This window comes from Salminus brasiliensis, chromosome 13 (assembly GCF_030463535.1).
Source record: "Salminus brasiliensis chromosome 13, fSalBra1.hap2, whole genome shotgun sequence".
Lineage (NCBI taxonomy): Eukaryota > Metazoa > Chordata > Actinopteri > Characiformes > Bryconidae > Salminus > Salminus brasiliensis.
In genome coordinates, this window is record NC_132890.1 from 5,294,822 (window position 1) to 5,315,349 (window position 20,528).

General features: G+C 44.5%; 1 protein-coding gene across 2 annotated transcripts in view; it reads left to right on the plus strand.

Moving 5' to 3' along the window:
- Positions 1 to 453: 453 nt before the first annotated feature.
- Positions 454 to 20,528, plus strand: part of grm3 (glutamate receptor, metabotropic 3) — a 47,047-nt gene continuing 26,972 nt past the window's right edge. Inside the window, exons 1-2 of one of the 2 annotated variants that reach the window (XM_072695747.1) lie at positions 454 to 914; positions 18,044 to 18,682. In XM_072695747.1, the coding sequence (XP_072551848.1) occupies positions 18,227 to 18,682 (456 nt within the window). In that variant the 5' untranslated portion in view covers positions 454 to 914; positions 18,044 to 18,226. Of the gene's footprint in view, positions 915 to 2,145; positions 2,201 to 18,043; positions 18,683 to 20,528 lie in introns of those variants that run through there. The other variant, XM_072695748.1, reaches the window with a different exon arrangement.

Genomic DNA, 20,528 nt, shown 5'->3' on the forward strand with positions numbered 1-20,528 from the left:
GTTTTGTTGCTAGGAGACACAAGCATCGCACAGAGAGGCTCCTTCCTCAAAGCCGCACAATCTCTCTCTCTCTCTCTCTCTCTCTCTGCTCTCTCAGTCCCTCTCTCTGTCTCTCGTCCCCTTTCTCAGTTCTCTTGTTCTCTCTCTCACTCTTTCTCTCTCTTTCCCAATCTCTCTCTCTCTCTGCTCTCTAAATCTCCATCTCTGTCTCGCCCTCTTTTCTCAGCCCCCCCTCTCTCTCTCAATCCCTCTCTCTCTCTCTCAATCTCTCTCTCTCTCTCAATCTCTCTCTCGATCTCACTCTCTCTCTCTCTCTCTCTCTCTCTCTCTCTCTTGCTCTTTCCCTTAATCCCTCTCTCTCTCTCTCTCTCTCAATCTCTCTCTCTCAATCTCTCTCTCTCAATCTCACTCTCTCTCTCTCTCTCTTGCTCTTTCCCTTAATTTCTCTCTCTCTCTCTCTGTCCTTCTCACTCACTCTTTCTCAGTCTCTCTCTCTTTATCTATCTCTCACTCAGTCAATATCTCTCTCTCCCTCTCTCTCTCTCTGTTCACTAAATCTCCCTCTCTCTCTCTGTCTCTCTCTCTCTCTCTAACTCTCTCAATCTCTCTCTATCTTTCACTCAGTCAGTCTCTCTCTCCCCCACCCTCTCTCTCTCTCTCTATGCACTCTCTCTCTCCCCCCCATCCTGTCCACTGCGCGCGGATCTCTGCACTCGCGGACTTTGTCGCGCGCTCTCTCTCTCGCCAGTAAAGGTGGGGGAACCTGCGGTATCTCCGGACCCCAGCCCCGCGGGACTCGGCTCGGATTATCCCGGACACTTTCAGCGGAGGTTCGCGGCTCTTGTCCAGCTTCCAGCGCAGCGGAGCGGAGCGGAGGACCCATCGCGCGGCGCTTCACCATTAACAAAGTCCAGGTATCTCCACGAGCCGCGGGCTGATGAGGGGGGCGGTGTTAGTGGCCGGACTGTTACTGATGGGTCTAATGTGGGTCTGGTCTGCTGTCACTGCTCGCAGCCCGGTTCGGTGTAGAGTGGCTGTGCACTTTGCTGGCAGTGGTCGAGCTCAGCTCTGAGAGGGACTGGGCTGGGGAAACTTTAGGCAGCTCCTCATAAAACCTCCTCAGGTCAGTCAGAGCTCAGCTGAGGGCTAACTCTGGGGCTGCAGGATGGAAATCTGAACATGGCAATGCATAGGTTTAAAATATAGGGCATATATTACAATATATGGAATATATTTATAGACAGTACATATTTGTCATATAATAAATGCTTGAGAAATATATGCCAATTGGTCATTTGCAAATATGGCACATATACCATATACCATATACCATAGCCATATATAAACATATACTCAATAATGTTATACAATAGACTTCATATATCTACTATAATTGATATTTTCTTCTAAAATATGTTTACTACGTATATGCACATGTATGTATTTACCAGTCAAATCTAATATATATTATGTGTATGTATATATATATATATATATATAGTTAAATTGTGTCTCTATATGTATGTATATATATATATATATATATATTTGACTGGTAAATACATATATGTGTATATGTATATGTATATATTATGTGTATGTATGTATGTATGTATGTATGTATATACATATATAGACACACTATAACTATATATATATATACATACACATAATATATATTAGATTTGACTGGTAAATACATACATGTGCATATACGTAGTAAACATATTTTAGAAGAAAATATCAATTATAGTAGATATATGAAGTCTATTGTATAAAATGCTTGAGTATATGTTTATATATGGATATATATGTAAATTAATTAGGGCTATATATACATTAAGCTGTGTTTTAAAGGCTGCTGACAAACTTTTAATGGCATAAACAGGCACAGTAGGAGCAGTGCGCTGTTTGCTAGCACATCCAGCTTGTATGTTGTATTGAACATAATACACATGGTTCTCATACTTAATATTAATATTATATTATTATAACAGCCATAACTGTGTGAGACTAGGTTATAGCTGGAGGTTGGAGCAGCTACCTGCTACGTTAAACACACTCACGGCTACAAATCAAGGCTATCAGCCCTGATAACTTGAGTCCAGTGTGCTGTGTTCTTTACTGGTGCTCCTGTTTCTACAGGAGAGGGTGAAGCAGAGGGACACAGGGAGAGAGAGGCAGTAGGAGAGAGACTCAGGTAAAAAAGGAGAGAGGATCGTTATGCTAAGTAGCCAGAACCCTATAGAATCTGTCAGCGATCTTTTCTTTACCCACCCCTACTCCGTCAGGCCCCGCCCTCCTGCGCGGTGATTGGATGGTAGGTCATACCTATCTAACGGACCGCTGGTTAGCAGGAACTACTAGCCAATCCCAGCGCAGGAGGGAGCTACGACTGGCCAATTCAATCACAGTCTGGGCGGACCCTAGCACAATACAGGTGGGGAAAGAAAAGCGCGCATCCTCAGCGAGCGGTTGGAGGTGTGTGTGTGTGTGTGTGTGTGTGTGTCTATGGGTGTGTGTGGGGCGAAACGTGGCCGTGTGTTTTTTTGTAAGATGTTAGAGGAAGACGCAGATGGTACATAATTTATGACGGCCAGCGCCTGCGCTGAATGTTAATACGCCTGGTGGTTTCTGTGTTGTGGTTGAACTGTGAGGTAAAACGCAGGCGAGAGAACAAGAAAGGAGAAGAACACATGAGGAGCACGTGATTAGATTACCAACGATCACAATGATCACGTCAATCACAGCTTATGTGCTCTCCAAATACTGTTAACATTAAGACCACCAGCCTAATATTGTTTAGGTCCCCCTTGTCCCACCAAAACAGCTCAGAGCCATCGAGGCTCATCGAGACTCCTCAAGACCTTAGGTCCCATAAGTCTTGAGGTGCGGCCTCCAGGGGCTGTATCAGTAAGTCTTGGCTACTTACTGACGCTTCACCAGTTGTCCTTCCTGGGACACTTTGGGTAGGTAGGCTCTGACCACTGCATACTGGGAACGCCCTACAAGACCGTTGTGATTTTTTTGGAGATGCTCTGACCCAGCCGTCTAGTCGTCAGCCGTCAGTGTGTGGTTGTTTCTAGACTTGTGGTCTAGATCTTGTGGGGCGTTCCCGGTGTGCAGTGGTCAGAGCCAAAAAGTGTCCAAGGAAGGACAACTGGTGAAGCGTCAGGAAGTAGCCAAGACTTACTGATACAGCCCCTGGAGGCCCCACCTCAAGACTTATGGGACCTAAGATCTTGAGGAGTCTCGATGAGCCTCGATGGCTCTGAGCTGTTTCGGTGGCACAAGGGCATGATTGAGAGGGGCACAGCTCTACCTCTCTGCTTGCCTTGTAATATTACTAGTTAATAATATTATTATTAGTAGTAGTAGTAGTAGTAATAATAATAATAATAATAATAATAATATGTTATTAATAATGATATTAGTCATATTATTATTATTATTATTATTATTATTATTATTGTCATTTTTGTTGTTATTATAATAGTATATTAGCTAGTAATATTGCTGTCACACCCATATATGAAATATTTGAAATATTTCATTTCCAGCATAAAACTGCATGTAATACTGTGATTATCTGTGCATCATCAACTTTAGGAAAGAAGCTGGGGCATTATGGGAAATGTAGTGCCTGTAGTAAATTTGTGTGTGTGTGTCATGTAGTTCTGAGTGTGATTTTAGTGGGGCACAGCAAAATTGGGTCTAATGAGACCCCTGATTTGGCTCCTGTCGAAGTGGCTCAGATCTTTACGCTTGCCCACTATTAATTTTTCCTGCCTCCAACACGTCAGGTTGGAGATAATCAATGTTATTCACCTCACCTGTCAGTGGTCTTAATGTTATGGCTGATTGGCTTTTGATAGATTCTTCTAGCCACTCCCATTGAGTGAGACCTGTCAGAACAGAGGTTGTTTCAATAGATCAGTGTAAACAGCTAAAGGTTTGATTATCAGGGGGAAAGACGGTAGAATTAGGACTGCTTTTGTTACATAAACCCACACAAAGAGTGTAAGTGAAGCTCAGGGGGAAATAAAATAGGATAAAATGTAGGAGTTGGGCTTTTTTTTAAGAAACTGGTCCACCAAAGAATCTTTTCTTAAGTCCAAAAGATCTCAATCGCTAGGTTTAACCTCTAAAGTAGCCACTGTAGCTTCATCCCAAAGCTAAAGAACCAAACATGTCTTGGCTGAACCACTTCACTAACCCTCTGGGGTCTATAAACTCAACAATACGCCAGATGTGATGTTCAGCAGTGTAATGCGCTTCCACTATGACCGCCACTATGCTCATAAGTTCACATCCATGCTGCTTTGCCATCAGCAGCCAGAGGCCAGGGAGTGTGAATAGCCATGCTGATTAGATGCCACTCTCTTCCATCATCACTCTTAAAGCGATGTTGCGACACCGTGCCGGCGATGTTGGTGGGTAAGCTGGTGCGGTGGAAGATCTGGTGCTTTCCTCAGAGCGCGTAGGCCGCCTGGCAATGTTCAAAAGGTCAAAGAGAGGCGTTGACTGGCTTTGCATGTATCGGCGGAGACGCATGTAAAGTCCTTACCCTTCTAGTGTCTGGAGCATTGTTTGTGCTAGAGGGAGTTACGAAGGGGTGGGTTAACTGGCTGAATCCTGAATCTGCAGCTTATCTTGAGATCGTAAGCGACTCACATCCAGAGTTATGAGGCTATGAAGAAGAGACTCGTCTCCTGCCTCTTGCCGTGTCTAGCTGGTGGATTTGTGCATCCATATTTTGGATGAAATACATATGGTTGCTGTCACGCAAAATGGCAACTTTACAGGAAAAGGAAAAAACCTTCTTAACTTTCAATGGAAGTCAATGTAAAATGAATTTATTCCAAGTAATTTTGGAGCATTTCTATTGGTCCATTCATCATGAAAGTCTAGGTGAATCTACAGATCAACTGCCAGATTCACAGTATGTCAAAAAGCGAAAAATGGCAAAAATGAAGATACAAGGTTTTCGCTTGGCAGCACTCTTTTGCATGTATTGTGGTGTATGGTCTGAGCTGCACATTTCATGCTAAAAAAAAAGAGGAGCGTGGATGTGCCTGCACTCAGAAATCAGTTGGAGGAGGCGTTGGCCTTGAATAGGGTAGAGCTCCCTGTTGAGCTGCAGCCTCTCATTGCGAAATTGCACATGTCCACATGTGTAGGCTTCCAGAGCGTCCCATAAAAACGGTATAAATCAGTGGGGTAATATGCATGCATGGCGCATTTGCACACCTCGCTGTGTGGCCTTTCTGAACCACACTTCTGTGCGCTTTATGGTTGGAAATGTTTTGTTCAGACCTAGACGGCCTTGGCCTTGGACTGCGCTGTTCAGCTCTCAGTGCTGCACTCAGTAGAAATGATGCAGTAGAAGGCAGCACTGTAATAATTAGCCATTCAAGAGCATGGCCTGCATAGTGCATGTAAATAAGTCCTGCCTAGCCCTCAGTCTAAAGCGCTGAGCGTCAGGGTCTGTACAGACCTTTACAAGAAGTTCTGGCCTCTTCTGATCCTGTAGGATGTTCACTGTGCAGGAGAGGGCAGGTGATGGAAAGGGATCTAGAGAAACCTGCAACAAACGACTGTTTTAATGACTGAATAATCAATTGATTATTAAAAAATTATTGATCATGCAAATATAAAACATAAATAAAACTGAGACTATGTTACAGCTTCGTTTGCATTAGTGACTTTAATTTTGACACGCCAGAGCCACAATATCATCAACCAGGAAGCTCCTTGGCTCTTTTTGTTGAAGGGCGGGACTTAAGCCATAACCAGCAAGTTGATTGGCTCTTCTTGTTGAAGGGCGGGACTTTAGACATAACCAGCAAGCTTATTAGCCATAGGCTTTAGCCATAACCAGCAAACTGACTGGCTCTTTTTGTTGAAGGGTTAGACTTCAGAAGTAACCAGCAAGTTGATTGGCTGTTCTTGTTGAAGGGCAGGACTTTAGACATAACCAGCAAGTTGATTGGCTCTTCTTGTTGAAGGGCGGGACTTTAGACATAACCAGCAAGCTGATTGGCTCTTTTTATTGATGGGCAGGGACTTTAGCCGTAACCATTAAGCTAATTGGCTCTTTTTGCTGTAGGGTGGGACTTTAGCCACAACCAGTATGCTGATTGGCTCTTTCTATTGAAGGGTGGGATGCTGGCTGTAAACAGACACCATGTTGAGCGTTAAAGGAACTCCTATTCCTATCCTATAGTAATCAGTCTCTGGGTGGCTTACTTAAAGATTTCTCCATTGTTCACTCAGCCCGTGTCCATCTGAGACTCCCACGCCTCACACTAATACAACTCCGCTCTCCACTCACATGCCAGAGTGATGTTGCTGCAGATGTGTGGCCGTGTAGCCTTCTGGCTCCGTTCACATGACAGACAGCTGCTCAGTGTGTAAGTTCTCACTGCAGCTCTGCGTCCAGACTGGGAGAATTATTACTGTAACAAGCAACAGCTGGAGAATCACAGTGATGACGTACCCAACTAATGGACTATTACATTTAATTAGTCAACTTGTTTGGTCGTAGATTTTAGTCGACCTTAACATTGAATTCTTTAAACAATAAAAAAACATCTCCACACTAGATCACCACCTCCAAATCTTCCAAAAGAGGTTGCTTATGAAACCAAAAATGGCTCTGAAATGGCATTTCTCAAGGAAACCTTTATAGCACCTTTTTTCTGAGAGTGTATAAATACCCTATTGTTATTATTACAGCACAGACAAATGATGCCTCTTCAGAGACATGGTCAACATGATGTAAATCTAAGGCAATTTCACGCCCTGGCAGTAAGATCTGCCTTATATTCTTTATCCCTATATGTTTGCAGCTTTGAGAACTTGAGAGATTTTCTTCCGCCCACGCATGTGTTCGCTGTTGAGGGAGCCCACCTTTTGTCAGACTGCATGTTTCCCTCAGATGAAGCCCATGGGTATGGAGCTGTATCAATTCTGCTTCAGTCACGTACTCGCAGGCCCAACAGCTTGCAAATGCCGCGTCTCCTGTTCATTAACATGGAGAGAAAACGGTGCCTGAGCCCATCGAGCTGTCATATGGCCAGCTGAAAGCACATGCGCGTCGTCGCTGTCACGCAAAAACCTTGTATCGCTGTTTTTGTTTTTTTTTTCAAATTCCACGAATCTCAAAATGAATGGACCAATAGAAATGCCCCAGAATGGCTATTATAACCCTATAGAAACAAATGGTATATTTCTACACAGTGCTCATCCAGGTACAAACTGCTGATGTTTTTTTTTATTTATTTATTTTATTTTAAATATTACATTTTCCTCCTATTTTTAGCCAATTATCCAACCCACTTGTTAGTACTCTCCCCCATCACATGTGATGCTCCCAACACTGAGGGTGAGGACTGGCACATGTGCATCCACCACTAGAACTGCCGCTGATGCTACGTCACCTGGCAACCAACCATGCTCGGAGGAAAGTGCCTGGTACCCAGCTCTGATGTATTGGCCAGCAAACTCCTGTGCCTGCCAGCGAGAGAGAGTGAGAGAGAGAGAGAGAGAGAGAGAGACATCTACCCAAGAGCCAAATGTGCTCTCTCGGGCTCTGGCTACTGATGGCAGGCAGCATGACTCTGGAGTCGGGTCATGGTGGCATCGCTTTATTCTGCTGGACCACTCAGAGCCCTCGATAAAACCCAACGTTACACAGACATTGACTTTTGGATGCGAATCGAAGTCACATGTCCCTCTAAAACAACTTTGGCTTGACATTAAGCTCCAACGTTAGAAAGACGTTGAATTCAGACTACAACATATCAAGTCTAACCACATTAGAATTCTATGGACGTTACGTTTAGCAGACGTAGAATTTGGTTTGACCTCAGAACTAAATGGTATTTAACGTTAACATTACGTTGACATCTCATTTGCAAGATGTTGGATTTTGGTCAATTTAACGTCACAACCAACAAAATATCAACGCCAGCTGTCGCCACTATTCTACGTCAAACTGACGTTGCCATCAGACGTTGTCCTGACGTTGCAAGGAACCTACATTCAACTAGATAACAGCATCTATAGGTGATGGTGTCCGGCTGGAGTAGTTTGTAAATGTTGATGTATCAGTATCTGCAGATATGTGTGGAAACAGATCGGACACCAGCTTTGGCCCACAGTTCCCATATCGGTGAATTATTTAGCAACACTGCAAAAAGAATATCATTGCTATTGTAGCAAAGCTGCCCATCTTTGAAATGGTAAGTTTACAGGTAAAAATAAACTTTTTTTTTATCAGGTCATATTAATTTATTGTGCACATTTAAAACCTCAGAGCATGGTCAAATGAATGCATAAAGGAAGTGAAGTGTTAAATGTTTTAAAAAAGAAATAATTAATGGAACGTAGCATCATGCAAAAACCTTGTATCTCCATTTTTACTGGTTTCACGTTTTTGACGTAATGTGAATCTGGCAGTTCTTTATATTGAGTCAAAATTTTGTTCTGTTACAAAATTCTTTGTAATATTGTAATAATAGGATTCATTTTATACAATTTTAAACATAAAAGCACTACAAAGGGTGGTAACACTTTGAAGGTTCCTCATATATATATAATTTTTACAACACAGAAAAAGGGACACTTTGAAGTGCTTATAAAATTATTAATTAAAAATGCATCATTATCCCACAAAAAAAAAAATTCTCAGTTTTTCACTTTTTGACATAATGTGAATCTGGCAGGTGTTCTTTATATTGTGACTAAATTTCATAAAGAACGGACCAACAGAAATGCTCCAAAATAACTTGCAATAAAATCTTTTTCCATTGACTTCTATTGAACGTTAAGAAGGTTTTTTCCTTCTCCTGTAAAGTTGGCATTTACAAGATACAAGATGTTTGCATGCCACACACTCCAAGTGCGAAGGTACGCTCTGGCGTGCTGGAACGCTGGGAATCTGCGAGCATACCTGCACGCTAAGCCTCAAGTGTGTAAGGTTTGTAATGCAGTGCTCGGAAGGGGATTGAGGCGTCACGAGGAGTACGAGGAGTGAGTGCCCCACTGAGGATGATTCCGTAAACGAGGCAGCCCTTTTAAAATTCCAGCCCAACAGGCTGATAGTGCTGCAATAAGTCTTGCGTCAAAAGCAGCAAAGAGCTGCGGTGCTGTACGCGTCTATCTGCGGCTACGCACAATGAGGAGTGTGAAGAGATTTCAGCAGCCTGTCAGTCCCATTCGCTGCCAAGCAAATCCGTTTCTGAGTGAGGGGGGAAAAAAGAGAAGAACAGCTTTGTAGTTATGGAGTGTTTTTTTTGTTGTTGTTGTTGTTGTTGTTGGCTCTGTTTTGGGGGTGGATGGATGGATGGGTGGGTGGGTGTGTTGGTGTGTTGGTGGGTTGGTTGGTTGGTTGGTGGGGGGGGGTGGCGTTGTTGCTGCTGCAGAGCACAGCTCCACATTCTCCTCTCTGCATCGCATCTCCCATGTAGGTTGGCTTTAAAGGACGCATGAGCTTTTTTCCTCGACCTGATGCTAGTGTTCTTTTGGGAAGCCGCGCTGTTCTCCCAGCGCAAGCCTGAAGAAACCGAAGAAACCGAGCGATGCAGATTCAAGCCCCCCAAATTCCAAATTCATCTAAAAAAACCACCCTGTTGAGCTCGGCTGCTGTAATAATCGTGCTCGTCAGTGGGTGGTGGAACAAGAGGGGATTTAGACGGCGTATCTTGATGAAAGAGTTTGCTTTCGGCTCACGCTGAAGTGACGGATCGGGATGCGTTTGAAGCACGGAAGGTTTTGACAGGGAGGAATGCGCAGTTCTTTCTAAACACTGAGATGAATATCCTTCCACTCAGACTCAGACACTTCTGCCTAATGATAGTGATTATTGGGGGTAACCGCTGTATGCCAAGCAGGATTACATTTCCATTGCAGCTGGGGGGTGTGTGTGTGGGGGGGGGGGGGTCCTAGATGAATGGATGTTGATATTTGTTTAGTGTTATCTGACTGTTTGTGTGTGATGCAGGGCGCCCTGTAAGCCGTGATCACTGTCGCTTGCTGTAATTGCAGCTAACCAGGCTCATCACCGGCTTCACCCAATGACACGCCGGGCCTGCAGCCGCGGTTGTGAGCGGGGAGGAGTGTTAGTGTGTTCAGTTTGGGTGTGTTTGTGTGTCAAAATGATGACAAGGCCTCTCTCTCTTAGGGAGCACTGCAGCATTTTTACACGCTCTCAGCCGTATCGGGGTGTGTAGTGTTCTCACTCACACTCGCGCGCTCTCTCTCTCTCTCTCTCTGGCACTCGCGCTTTCTCTCTTTCTCTCTCTCCAGTTAAAAGCCCGACAATAAACAAACACACCCGTCACTTGAAGTCACTTCAAATGTCTCACTGATTCAAAGCTCGAATCCTCAAACACAGTCGTTCCTAACACTTGGTCGCTGAATGGGAAAACACACACACACACACACACACATACACACACGGAAATGAAGGTTATGTAATGTGTAGTCTTGAGAAAAAGCTTTAATTGGTGGGTTTTTGAACTTTTTTTTTATAGCATGTTGCCGTTTTTATTGCTGTTATTATTTTGATGATTAGGTTATTGTTATTATTATTATCATTAGGTTTATTCTTCAGTTTTCAATAATGCAGATAATGTTTAGATAATGCAGATAATAATTTTAGATAATGCAGAATCTATTGTGAATTAGACCCTGTAACCATTTGCTTTAGCGTATCTTGTGGCATCCCACAGGGTTCTATTTTAGGGCCTATAAAACTAATGGTAAATGAGACAGCAGTGTAGTTATGAGAGCGATGACTTAAGTGTGTCTTCATATACAGGGTCTAAAAGAGTCTAAAGGGTTAAAGAACCCCAAAATCTAAAGGTTCTTTAGGGAACCAAAACCATTTTTTTTTACATCTACGACATTTAGGTGGCGCTCTAATCCTCAGTGACTTCTTTTATATTGTGTTTTACAGGAATTAGAATGTAGACTTGAGAGTCTTGCTCAAGGACTCTTATTGGTGTGTTGTAGTGAGCTTGTCCGGCTAGGGAATTGAACCCCAGTCTGACACATTGAACATTGAATCAGAAGTCACTGACCAATAGAAATGCTCCAAAATGGACTTGGAATAAAATCTTTTAAACGTTGACTTCCATCGAAAGTTAAGAAGGTTTTTCGCTTCTCCTCTAAAGCTGCAGTTTTGGAGATATGAGGTTTCTGACAGTGATGATATATAAACCACTGCATTTATTTAATTGTTTGTTTATTTATTTGTTAATTAAATTATTTGCAGTATTTTGAAGTAATTCTGTAGGACTAATAAAAAAAGCTGTCAAAAACAAAAAAGTCTGGACCTGATCCTGAATCTCACTCCAAGAGAACTGTGAAAGTTGGCGGCTCTGCTTTCTGGCAGCTTTCATTTTGAATGTATGAGTATTAAAAAACCTCACTTCACCCCTTCGCTGTGTCTCGGCAGGACATGACTTCCTTTCATGTCTTGTAAAGAGCGAACAGTAATAGCATGGTTCCCGCTCTCGCACCGCTCTCTTTCTCAGCTGTTCTCTCGGCCTCCGCGTCCTGTTTATGGATCAATGGCCTTAGCGCTGTAAGGAGCGCTGTGTTAATATTTAATAGTGTCCCTCCACTAAAACAGAGAGCCATACTGCCTCCTTACCCCGACTACCCCTACACAACAGCCCCCCGGTACACTGCGGCTGAGGTACAGTGTCTTCACCAGTTTGAAAGGCTCTGATTAAATATCTCTTCAGGGTCGAGAAAAGGTTAAACACAACAGCGAGAGCGATTTCGGCGTCCTCAGTCAGACACCCCGCAGCTCGTGTGCGGTTGAGTGAGAGAAGTTGTGAACAGGACACTGCTGGCATTTAAAAAGAAGTCAAAATTGACTCTGTACAGCTGGTAGGTACAGCAGGAGGCGTTGTTAGAGCAGTGTGTGTGTGTCTGTGTGTGTCTGTGTGTGTGGGGGGAAATAGTGGGGCTCCAGGCCTCAAAGTTTGCAAACTCTCTTCATGAGGAGCTCAAGTGAATCTTTTTGTTTGAGAAGATACGCTTCAGTGATGTAACTGTGCTCATACAGACCCCCCTCTTACCCTCCCACACAGTCTCACACACACACACACACATACATATATATGCACACATTCATACAGCAAGAGACAGAAAAAACAAGCATGAAAAGTCTTGATTGGAGGCTGAGTGAAAGTGGCTCTTGGATGCAGGTGCAGTCCCGTACAGAGGCTTTAGGCACCGAATCCCATTATTTTAACCCCCGTCTCTCAGCAGTGTAGAAGCTCCAGATCTCATCAGAACAGATGCAGCTGAACATAAATCCAGTAAAAAGGAGAAACAAGAGCTTCTCATTCTGAAGAAAGAAAGTAGTGAGATCTTGTCGGTGAGCTAGTCTGAAGAACAGAGCTCGGTTCCTCCAGGTTTCTCCTGGACGCCCCCCAGTCCAGCCAGCACAGCGTGGAGGATGTGTTCAACTCCATCACCAGCAGCAGCAGCAGCAGCAGCTCACCTGATTTACCATCATTAAGCCCTGATTTACCACCAAACCAGGTGTTGATCTGAGGAGAACTCTAAATAATACTAGACTCCATGAGAGAGGAGAACTCTGGAGATGTTCTAGTGATGGAGAACCACCACCACTTTCTATAGGAGTGTTATTATTAGTGTTTATTCTAATATCAGTGTTTTACTGAGGAAATAAACCAATGGCGCAAAAGTGAAGCAGCCACAGATCTAGCGCCCTGGGTACAGCTGTCTGGGTACAGATTGACATGTAGCTCCGCCCCTTTTTCATCTCATTTTCTCCTCTACACTTTCTTTTCATCTCCAGTGGCTCCAACTTCCAACAGTTAGTTTCCCTGATTTCCAGAAATCAGTTTTTAACCCTTACTCTGCTGCACTGTAAGAAGGCGGGGTTACACATAGGAATGAAGTGATTGACATCCTTGGCTGGAAAAGTCCGGTCGTCTGCAGGACCTGCATGCCGCTCTTTCTGTTCATTACATGGAGGAGCTGAGTTGTAGAGGAACTTACATTAACCCCCTGCGCTTTAGGCTTGACAAAGGCAGTCTGAGACTTGGTCTCTTGGTGTCTGGGAGAAGGGGGCAGGTCTACCAAATGAGTAGGCCAGCCTCTGGTCGCAAATTGGACAACATGGTGGACAGCTTTGGCTTCATTTCTGTTGAATGGAAGGGAATGGAACTGTGGCATACAGGTTTTCTGCAGTCATTGTAATAAATAATAATAACAATTATTATTATTATTATTATTATTATAACAAAAATACGAATAATAATTCCCTACAATAGAAATGCAGTGATAGTATACGCATATTTGCTGCTATGGTGTACCCGTCAAATCTGATGACTTATCATCCATGCCTGCTTTCCTCAAATCCCAGAGGAGTTTTTTTTAACAAACAATTGTAATATTCCAGGGAAGAAAGCGCGGCTGAAGAACGTTGTTGCTGCTGTGAGAGCGAGTACTTGGGGATTTTGTTTGCCGCCTGAGTTTGGAATTGATTTTGTGAGCTGACTGTTTGATTTAAGCATGCTGTTAAAGAACTGCCTGCAAGCAAAATCCAATTAATTTCAGAGGCTCTCTGTACCCAAAAAAGCCCTTGTACCCCGCTCCCGTCCTACCCCACTAAGCTAATTAACACGATTAGCCAAGGGGAACTGCTTAAAGATGGGCTAAAGTATGTGGCTCAGGGAGGGACCGAGCACGCCTTCTCTTTTCAGCTGGAGAAAGTTAACACGCTTGTTTTAACTACAGTTTGGGGAATTGACGTGAATGTGGCTTGAAGGTTGATGGATTGCCATGAGACGGAGTAAAGCAGCCTGCACAATGTAGTGTTTGTAGATCATTATATCAATATTTAGGTCTTTAAAAAAAGGCAAGCCACTCATGCAGAAATCTGACACACTACATGTCCAAATATTTGTGGACACCCCTTCTATTGAATGCATTTAGCTACTTTAAGTTGGACCTATCGCTGACACATAGACAGCTGGTCTAGAAAAGGACTCTCTGGAGCAGATAAACATGAACCTACTGGCATCCAGCTGCCTAAAGCCAGATATTGACTAGAAGGGTCTAAAGCCCCCCAGCAGCATTGAGCTGTGGAGCAGTGGAGGAACTGTGTTCTCTGCAGTGATGGTGCTCCTTCATCCAATACTTATATGGTATTATTTGGAATATTTGATTTGGGGAGTTGGGGATAATGAGGTGGGGTGGTGGTCATCATCAAACATCAAGACCTCACTAAGACTCTTTTTTGCTGAATGCAATCAAATCCTCACAGCAATGCTCCTCCAAAATTTAGTAGAAAGCCTTCTTCCCTGGACAGTAGAGACAGTTACTCCAACAATAATAATATCCTTAATTTCAGAAGAAACGGTGAATGAACAGGTATCCACATACTTTTGTCCATATATTTGTCCAGTGTTGAACCATGGTACCAGTCAGCAGGGGTGCGGCTTTGTGATCCATGGGATTGTGGACCCCATGAAAAGATATTACACTAGGCCCTACAACTATAACAACTTTGCCAAAATAGCAAATATATATATAGTTGGGGATAATGAGGTGGCCTGGTGGTCATCATCAAACATCAAGACCTCACTAAGACTCTTTTTCGCTGAATGCAATCAAATCCTTACAGCAATGTCCTCCAAAATTTAGTAGAAAGCCTTCTTCCCTTGACAGTAGAGACAGTTACTCCAACAATAATAATATCCTTAATTTCAGAAGAAACGGTGAATGAACAGGTGTCCACATGCTTTAGTCCATATAGTTGTCCAGTGTTGAACCATGGCACCAATGAGCATAGACCCGGCCCTGGGATCGATGGTATTTTGGGCCCCAAGAAAAGATATTACACTTGGCCCTACAACTATAACAACTTTGCCAAAATAGCAAATATATATTTTAGGGCCCCTGTCAATCACAGCCCCCCCCCCCCCCCCCCCCATTCAGATCCCCTGTCAATGGGTTTTACTGAGGTAGTGGGTTTCATTAGTGATGCCTGTAGTGGATGCAGAGTGTGTTCAGGCCTTATTATTACCTACATCTTTTTCCTTCTAGTTCAGACGGCACGTTTAGACTCTTCTAAATGCTGTAGACATAGCTAGCCCACAAGCTGCTAGAACTTCTCCCAGTAGAGGCCTTTTTGTTAATAAACAAGGCATTCTGTGATTTTTTCCCCTGAATTCAGCAAAGCATTAGTGGTGCAGGAGAGCTGGCGCTAATTCCTCTCACCCAGTGTGACTTCCGCCGTCTCAATGTGCTAAAATGGCAGCAGTCAGCAGCTCCTGAACAGTCAAAAGCTTCTGCCATCAAAGCAAAAGATCTCATCCCCCGCCTGTCTTCTTGCTGATCTCTCAGGAGAGAGAGCATACAGGAGTGAAAAGCGCGAGGACATGCACTTAAACGTGGGCCTCCACACACACACAGTGCACGCAGGCGGTGCGAGAGCTATTGTAGCTGTTCGGCTGGGGCTTGTGGAGTTTGTGGCTGGCAGACCGAATCGGGAAAGAGATAACAAGGCTAGCTGCTGTTAACGCAGAGCCACCAGAGGCTCGCAGCATGGCGGGCTTCGCGTGGCATAGCGCCGTGAAGATAGATAGCATCGCCGGGGATGAGCATTAGAGCTATCTAGCGCTCGAGCCCTCTTCTTCTTCTTTTGGAGCGGGCCTGAAGGCTTTATGAGCCTGGCAGTGTGCTGGAAACTGGGCTGGCTCCTCGCAGGGCTCCTAAATGCCTCCTCCGCAAGGGAATGTGGGAGAGGAAATCAGATTAGAGAAGCTTTTCCAAGCCCTGAGATCAAAACATGGGCTTAGATATCAGCCGCACATCCGAGTGGCTTCAGCCGCTCGTCGCCAGGAGTGGGACGGCAAGCGTGGATTTGATCCGTCAATTAGAGCGGCAGATCTTTCTGAACAATGAAAGCATGCTATCTGACAATCTATTTATTAATGCTGCATCTTTAATTATTCACCAGACATCCAAATATTTGTGGACACCCCTTCTAATGAATGCGTTCAGCTACTTTTAGTTTCACCCATTGCTGACACAGCTGGGCAAATCTGCACACATACACACATTTAGCTTGTCTAGTCCCTGTAGAAAAGTACTGCCAATAGAATAGGACTTCTATTGGCACCGTGTTGCCTAATGCTAGGCATGGGGTTAGTGAGGTATAAAGCCCCCCAGCATCGAGCTGTGAATCAGTGGGACTAACTGCGTTCTCTGGAAATGGTGATGATGGTGCTCCATCCAACACTTTTGGTATACTTGAGTTAGGGAGTTGGAGGTAAGGTGAGGTTGTGATCATCTGACATGTGAATATCCTGACCTCAATATTACTTATGTCACTGAATGCAATCAAATCCTCACAGCAATGCTCCTCCAAAATCTAGTAGAAAGCCGTCTTCCCTGGTCAGTAGAGACAGTTACTCCAACAAAAGGAATACACTCTTTTTAATACCCTTAATTTCAGAAGATAGAATTCATGTGAGCAGGTGTCCCAATACTTTTGTCAATATAGTAAGTTTGAGCACCCTCCATTTGTCAGTCATTGGTACCACCCCTTTTGGCAAGTATTAAAGACTCACCCTTTCCTACCAAAGGCCTCTTAGTTCTGTGGGATTCTGGGCCATCTTGTTGCACTGTTTTTTTTTTAGGTCCATCTGAGAGATGCCACCTAACCTGCTAGATCTGCCCCAGCCAACTGTAAGGGCTGTTATTGTGAAACAGGAGCAATTAGGACCGACAACATGCTCTAAACCAGTAGGCCTGCAAGATTTTTAGAACTCTGGGCTACTGAACTGCATAGTTTCAACCAAAGTTTGGTAGAGGGAGGATAATGACCTGGGGCTGTTTTCCAGGGTTTTCGGACATTTCGGACAATTATATGCGTCCAGCTTAATGGCAGCAGTTTGGTGAAAGCCTGTTCCTCTTCCAGCATGACTGTTGGAGCCCCTGTGCACAAAGCAAGGCCCATTTGGTGTGGAGGTGGCCTGCACAGAGACTTGCCACTGATCACCTTTGAAATGAACTGGAACGTTGATTGCGAGCCAGGCCTTCTCGCCCAACATCAGTGCCTGACCTCACATACGCTTTTTTTTTTCTTGCCTGATTGGGAGCAAATTCCCACACTCCAAAAAATTTCCACTCTTGTGGAAAGTCTTTTCAGAAAACTGATGGGGATGGGATAGAAAGGGTGGGGGTATCTCCTTATTATTGCCTTTGGTTTGGGGATGGGAATGGGATTCCCAGCAAGCTCCTACAGGCGCGATGGTCAGATGTCTACATGCTGTTGGTCAATTAGGGCCGATTTCCCAGACAGGTATTCAGCCTGGTCTTGGACTACAGAGCATTCTGAATGGAGTCTAGGACTGGGTTTAATCCCTTTCTGGGAAACCAGCCCATTGAGTCCACACCTGTGCCAGAAAGCACAAAGCACAGAGCATTGAGGATGTTTGATCAGCATTTAGGGATGGTTTCACCCTTTCTTAGCAATGATAAGAACAGTATGGTCACATCGGATCCAGTTTACCCTTTAATTTCCAAATTTTCACCCCTACCATAGCGGTCTCGCCTCCCCTTTACAGGCTGTGTGCTTATTGATTTACGTTGTGTGTTTCTTCAGCCTTGGGTATCTGTTCTGACACATCTGTTCACAGCAATACAGATGCGAGAAGGTGAAGCTGGACTGTGTGTGTGTGTGTGTGTGTGTGTGTGTGTGTGTGTGTGTGAAGCTTGTTGTTCTCAAAGGTTTATCAAGGCATAGATTTCACCTCTCTTCGTTGCTATCTTACTATCCTGCGGTCGCCATGAAGGACAGAGTCATGGCTTGGGTGTGTAGTTCTAGGAAAAGCCCTTAATTCTTCAGAACCTTGCATTTTAAAGAACGGTTCCTCACCCTCAAAAAAGGCACTTTACTAAAACACAAGGGGCACCAGTTTCAGGTCTCTGGTTAATCTCGATCTCCCTTTCTCTCTCTCTCTCTCTCTCGCTGTCTCTCCAGCTCTCTCTCTCTCTCCGCAGGTGGTAAGCTGACTCCCCCCTTAGCGTATCTTCATGTGTGATCAGACAGAACTCTCAGTGTCCACTCCATGGCTCTCCCCTGCCTCTGACACTTCCTCCTCGCCCTCTCTCTCGCTCATAAAGCGCTAAACGGCCTTGCTGCTCGCACCGTCTCCGTGTAACCATGTCATCCGCAGTCCGAGCTCTGCTGCTTGTGCTACTAGGAGCCGGGGTCCTGCTGTCCAGTGGCGACTCTCCCCGCCGAGAGATTAAGATAGACGGGGATTTGGTACTGGGAGGCCTCTTCCCCATCCACGAGAAGGGCCTGGGTATGGACGAGTGTGGCCGCATCAACGAGGACCGGGGCATCCAACGGCTGGAGGCGATGCTCTTCGCCATAGACCAGATCAATCGCGACGTCAGCCTGCTGCCGGGTGTGGCCCTGGGCGTCCACATCCTGGACACGTGCTCAAGGGACACCTACGCTCTGGAGCAAGCCCTGGAGTTTGTTAGAGCTTCGCTGACCAAGGTGGACGACACCGAGTTCATCTGCCCTGATGGCTCCTACGCTTTCCAGGAGGACAGTCCGTTAGCTATTGCCGGGGTCATTGGAGGCTCCTACAGCAGCGTCTCCATACAGGTCAGTGCTCAGCGGCTTTGCATGCGCAGAAAGCGTAATGTCACCAGTGACGGGTGGATATTAATTAAAGTGACATTGGTTTCATATAGTCCTTATATGTAAATGAAGCTGCTGAAACAGCCTAATTTGATTTGACCATTGTTGTGATGTCAAAACCATGGATATATTAGCATGTGACTGAAGCGATAAGGAGTGCGGTTGCTGCAGAGTGCAGTTTCTATCACAGCTGGTGATTTTAGTACAACATTCTGCACAAGATTTCTGGAGAAATAAATGATTAATCACAGCATAAAAATTCAATAGAAAGAATATGTCCCTTTATTTGATATTGAAATATTAAGGATGTAAGTTTGTTTGAGGTGAAAAATGTTCAGATGCAGTTTCACAAGCATATTTGTAAAATAATCCTATAGTTATCCTATTTACCACCCTGTTATTTGGCCTCAGAATGAAAACACACTGTCTTTCCTTGTATGCGTATATATATATATATATATATATATATATATATATATATATATATATATGCCTAGCCTAGCCTAGCTTTAAAGACTGTAACAATAAAGCTTTGTAATTATTTCTGAGTCTTTTCAGAAAGTGTTGCTATCCTCTCTAGGTCCTCTCAGTGTCCAGTCGGCATGGTGTGCGCTTAGCTAGCTGAAAAGATTGTAATGGGGTTTGGTAGGGGTAGCTTTTGCCTTGCACCCGGCTAGCACCCAGCTAAACAGCTTCATCAGCTCCCTAGGCTTGTTCGCATCAGTTGGCCATAACACCCAGCTAGCTTTATCGGCTTCCCTGCCACTCTCTTCAAAGTGGTGCTTCATCCAGTCAGCAAGCGTTAGCTAGCCGTTTTTAGCCTTGCTTCCATGTTCCAGGAGCTGATGATGCATTTAGCCTCAAATGGCCTTCTTGGGTAGGTGGGGTGTGTGTAAACTGGGTGTTTGGAGGCGTAAATAGTAAGACTGTTACGTAAAGGTGGTCTGTTTTACAGCACTGCTTTACGTACATGAGTTCTGCTTTGGAAAGCGGGGCTCAACAGGGTTCGAGGTTCACGGTTTGTCAGTTCCGTGTACTCAACTATGCCAAAGTAAATACAGCTTCATTCTAGGGCACCGTTTAAAGTTTTATGTGCACGCGCATAACCATCAGCCGAGAGCCGAGTAAGGATCTCGTAAGGTCTTTGGTTTGAACGTCTGTTAATGACAACAGGTAGAAGAACAGGCGTTATTCTGTAGTCTTTTTTGTATGCAGATGTGCTGATGATGTCATCTCATAGTCTCACCAAATTATTACAGGCCAGTGAATGATTTTCTGTCTGAGAGCTTCCCACTCTCTAGGAACTGAAAAAGGAAAAGGAAAAAAAAAAACGACAACACAACAGTGGAGGCCTCGCTCCTGCCCGGCTCTAGAGTACCTGATCCATTATTTAAATAGCAGCGTTCAGGATGGAAAAAAAAAATGTGCGCCACCCCTTTTTCATTCCTCCCTGTTTAAATTCACCCCCATTTGCTCCAGTTCTTTCCCTCATGCATACATGCCCGGATTAGCATTGCGGCTATGCTATTGTGTGCTTTGTGTGTTGCTCCTTTCGCTGGGGGAATCTGCATAGTTTTACATAACCTGCTCCATCTGTGGCTCCACAATAGGCAGTTTTTCCCTATCAGTTCCAGGATCCATAATCTTTCAGTCTTTCCTCTTATTCTTTCTCTCTCTCTCTCTCCGCCTTCCTGAGTCCCCCTTCTCTCGGCTCTTCCTTCAGAGGGCTAACGCTCTGTGTTTCTGGAGAAAGGCCGGGAGGACCGTGACCTCACTGTGGTCTCTCGTTAGATAACCATTGTTACCCATC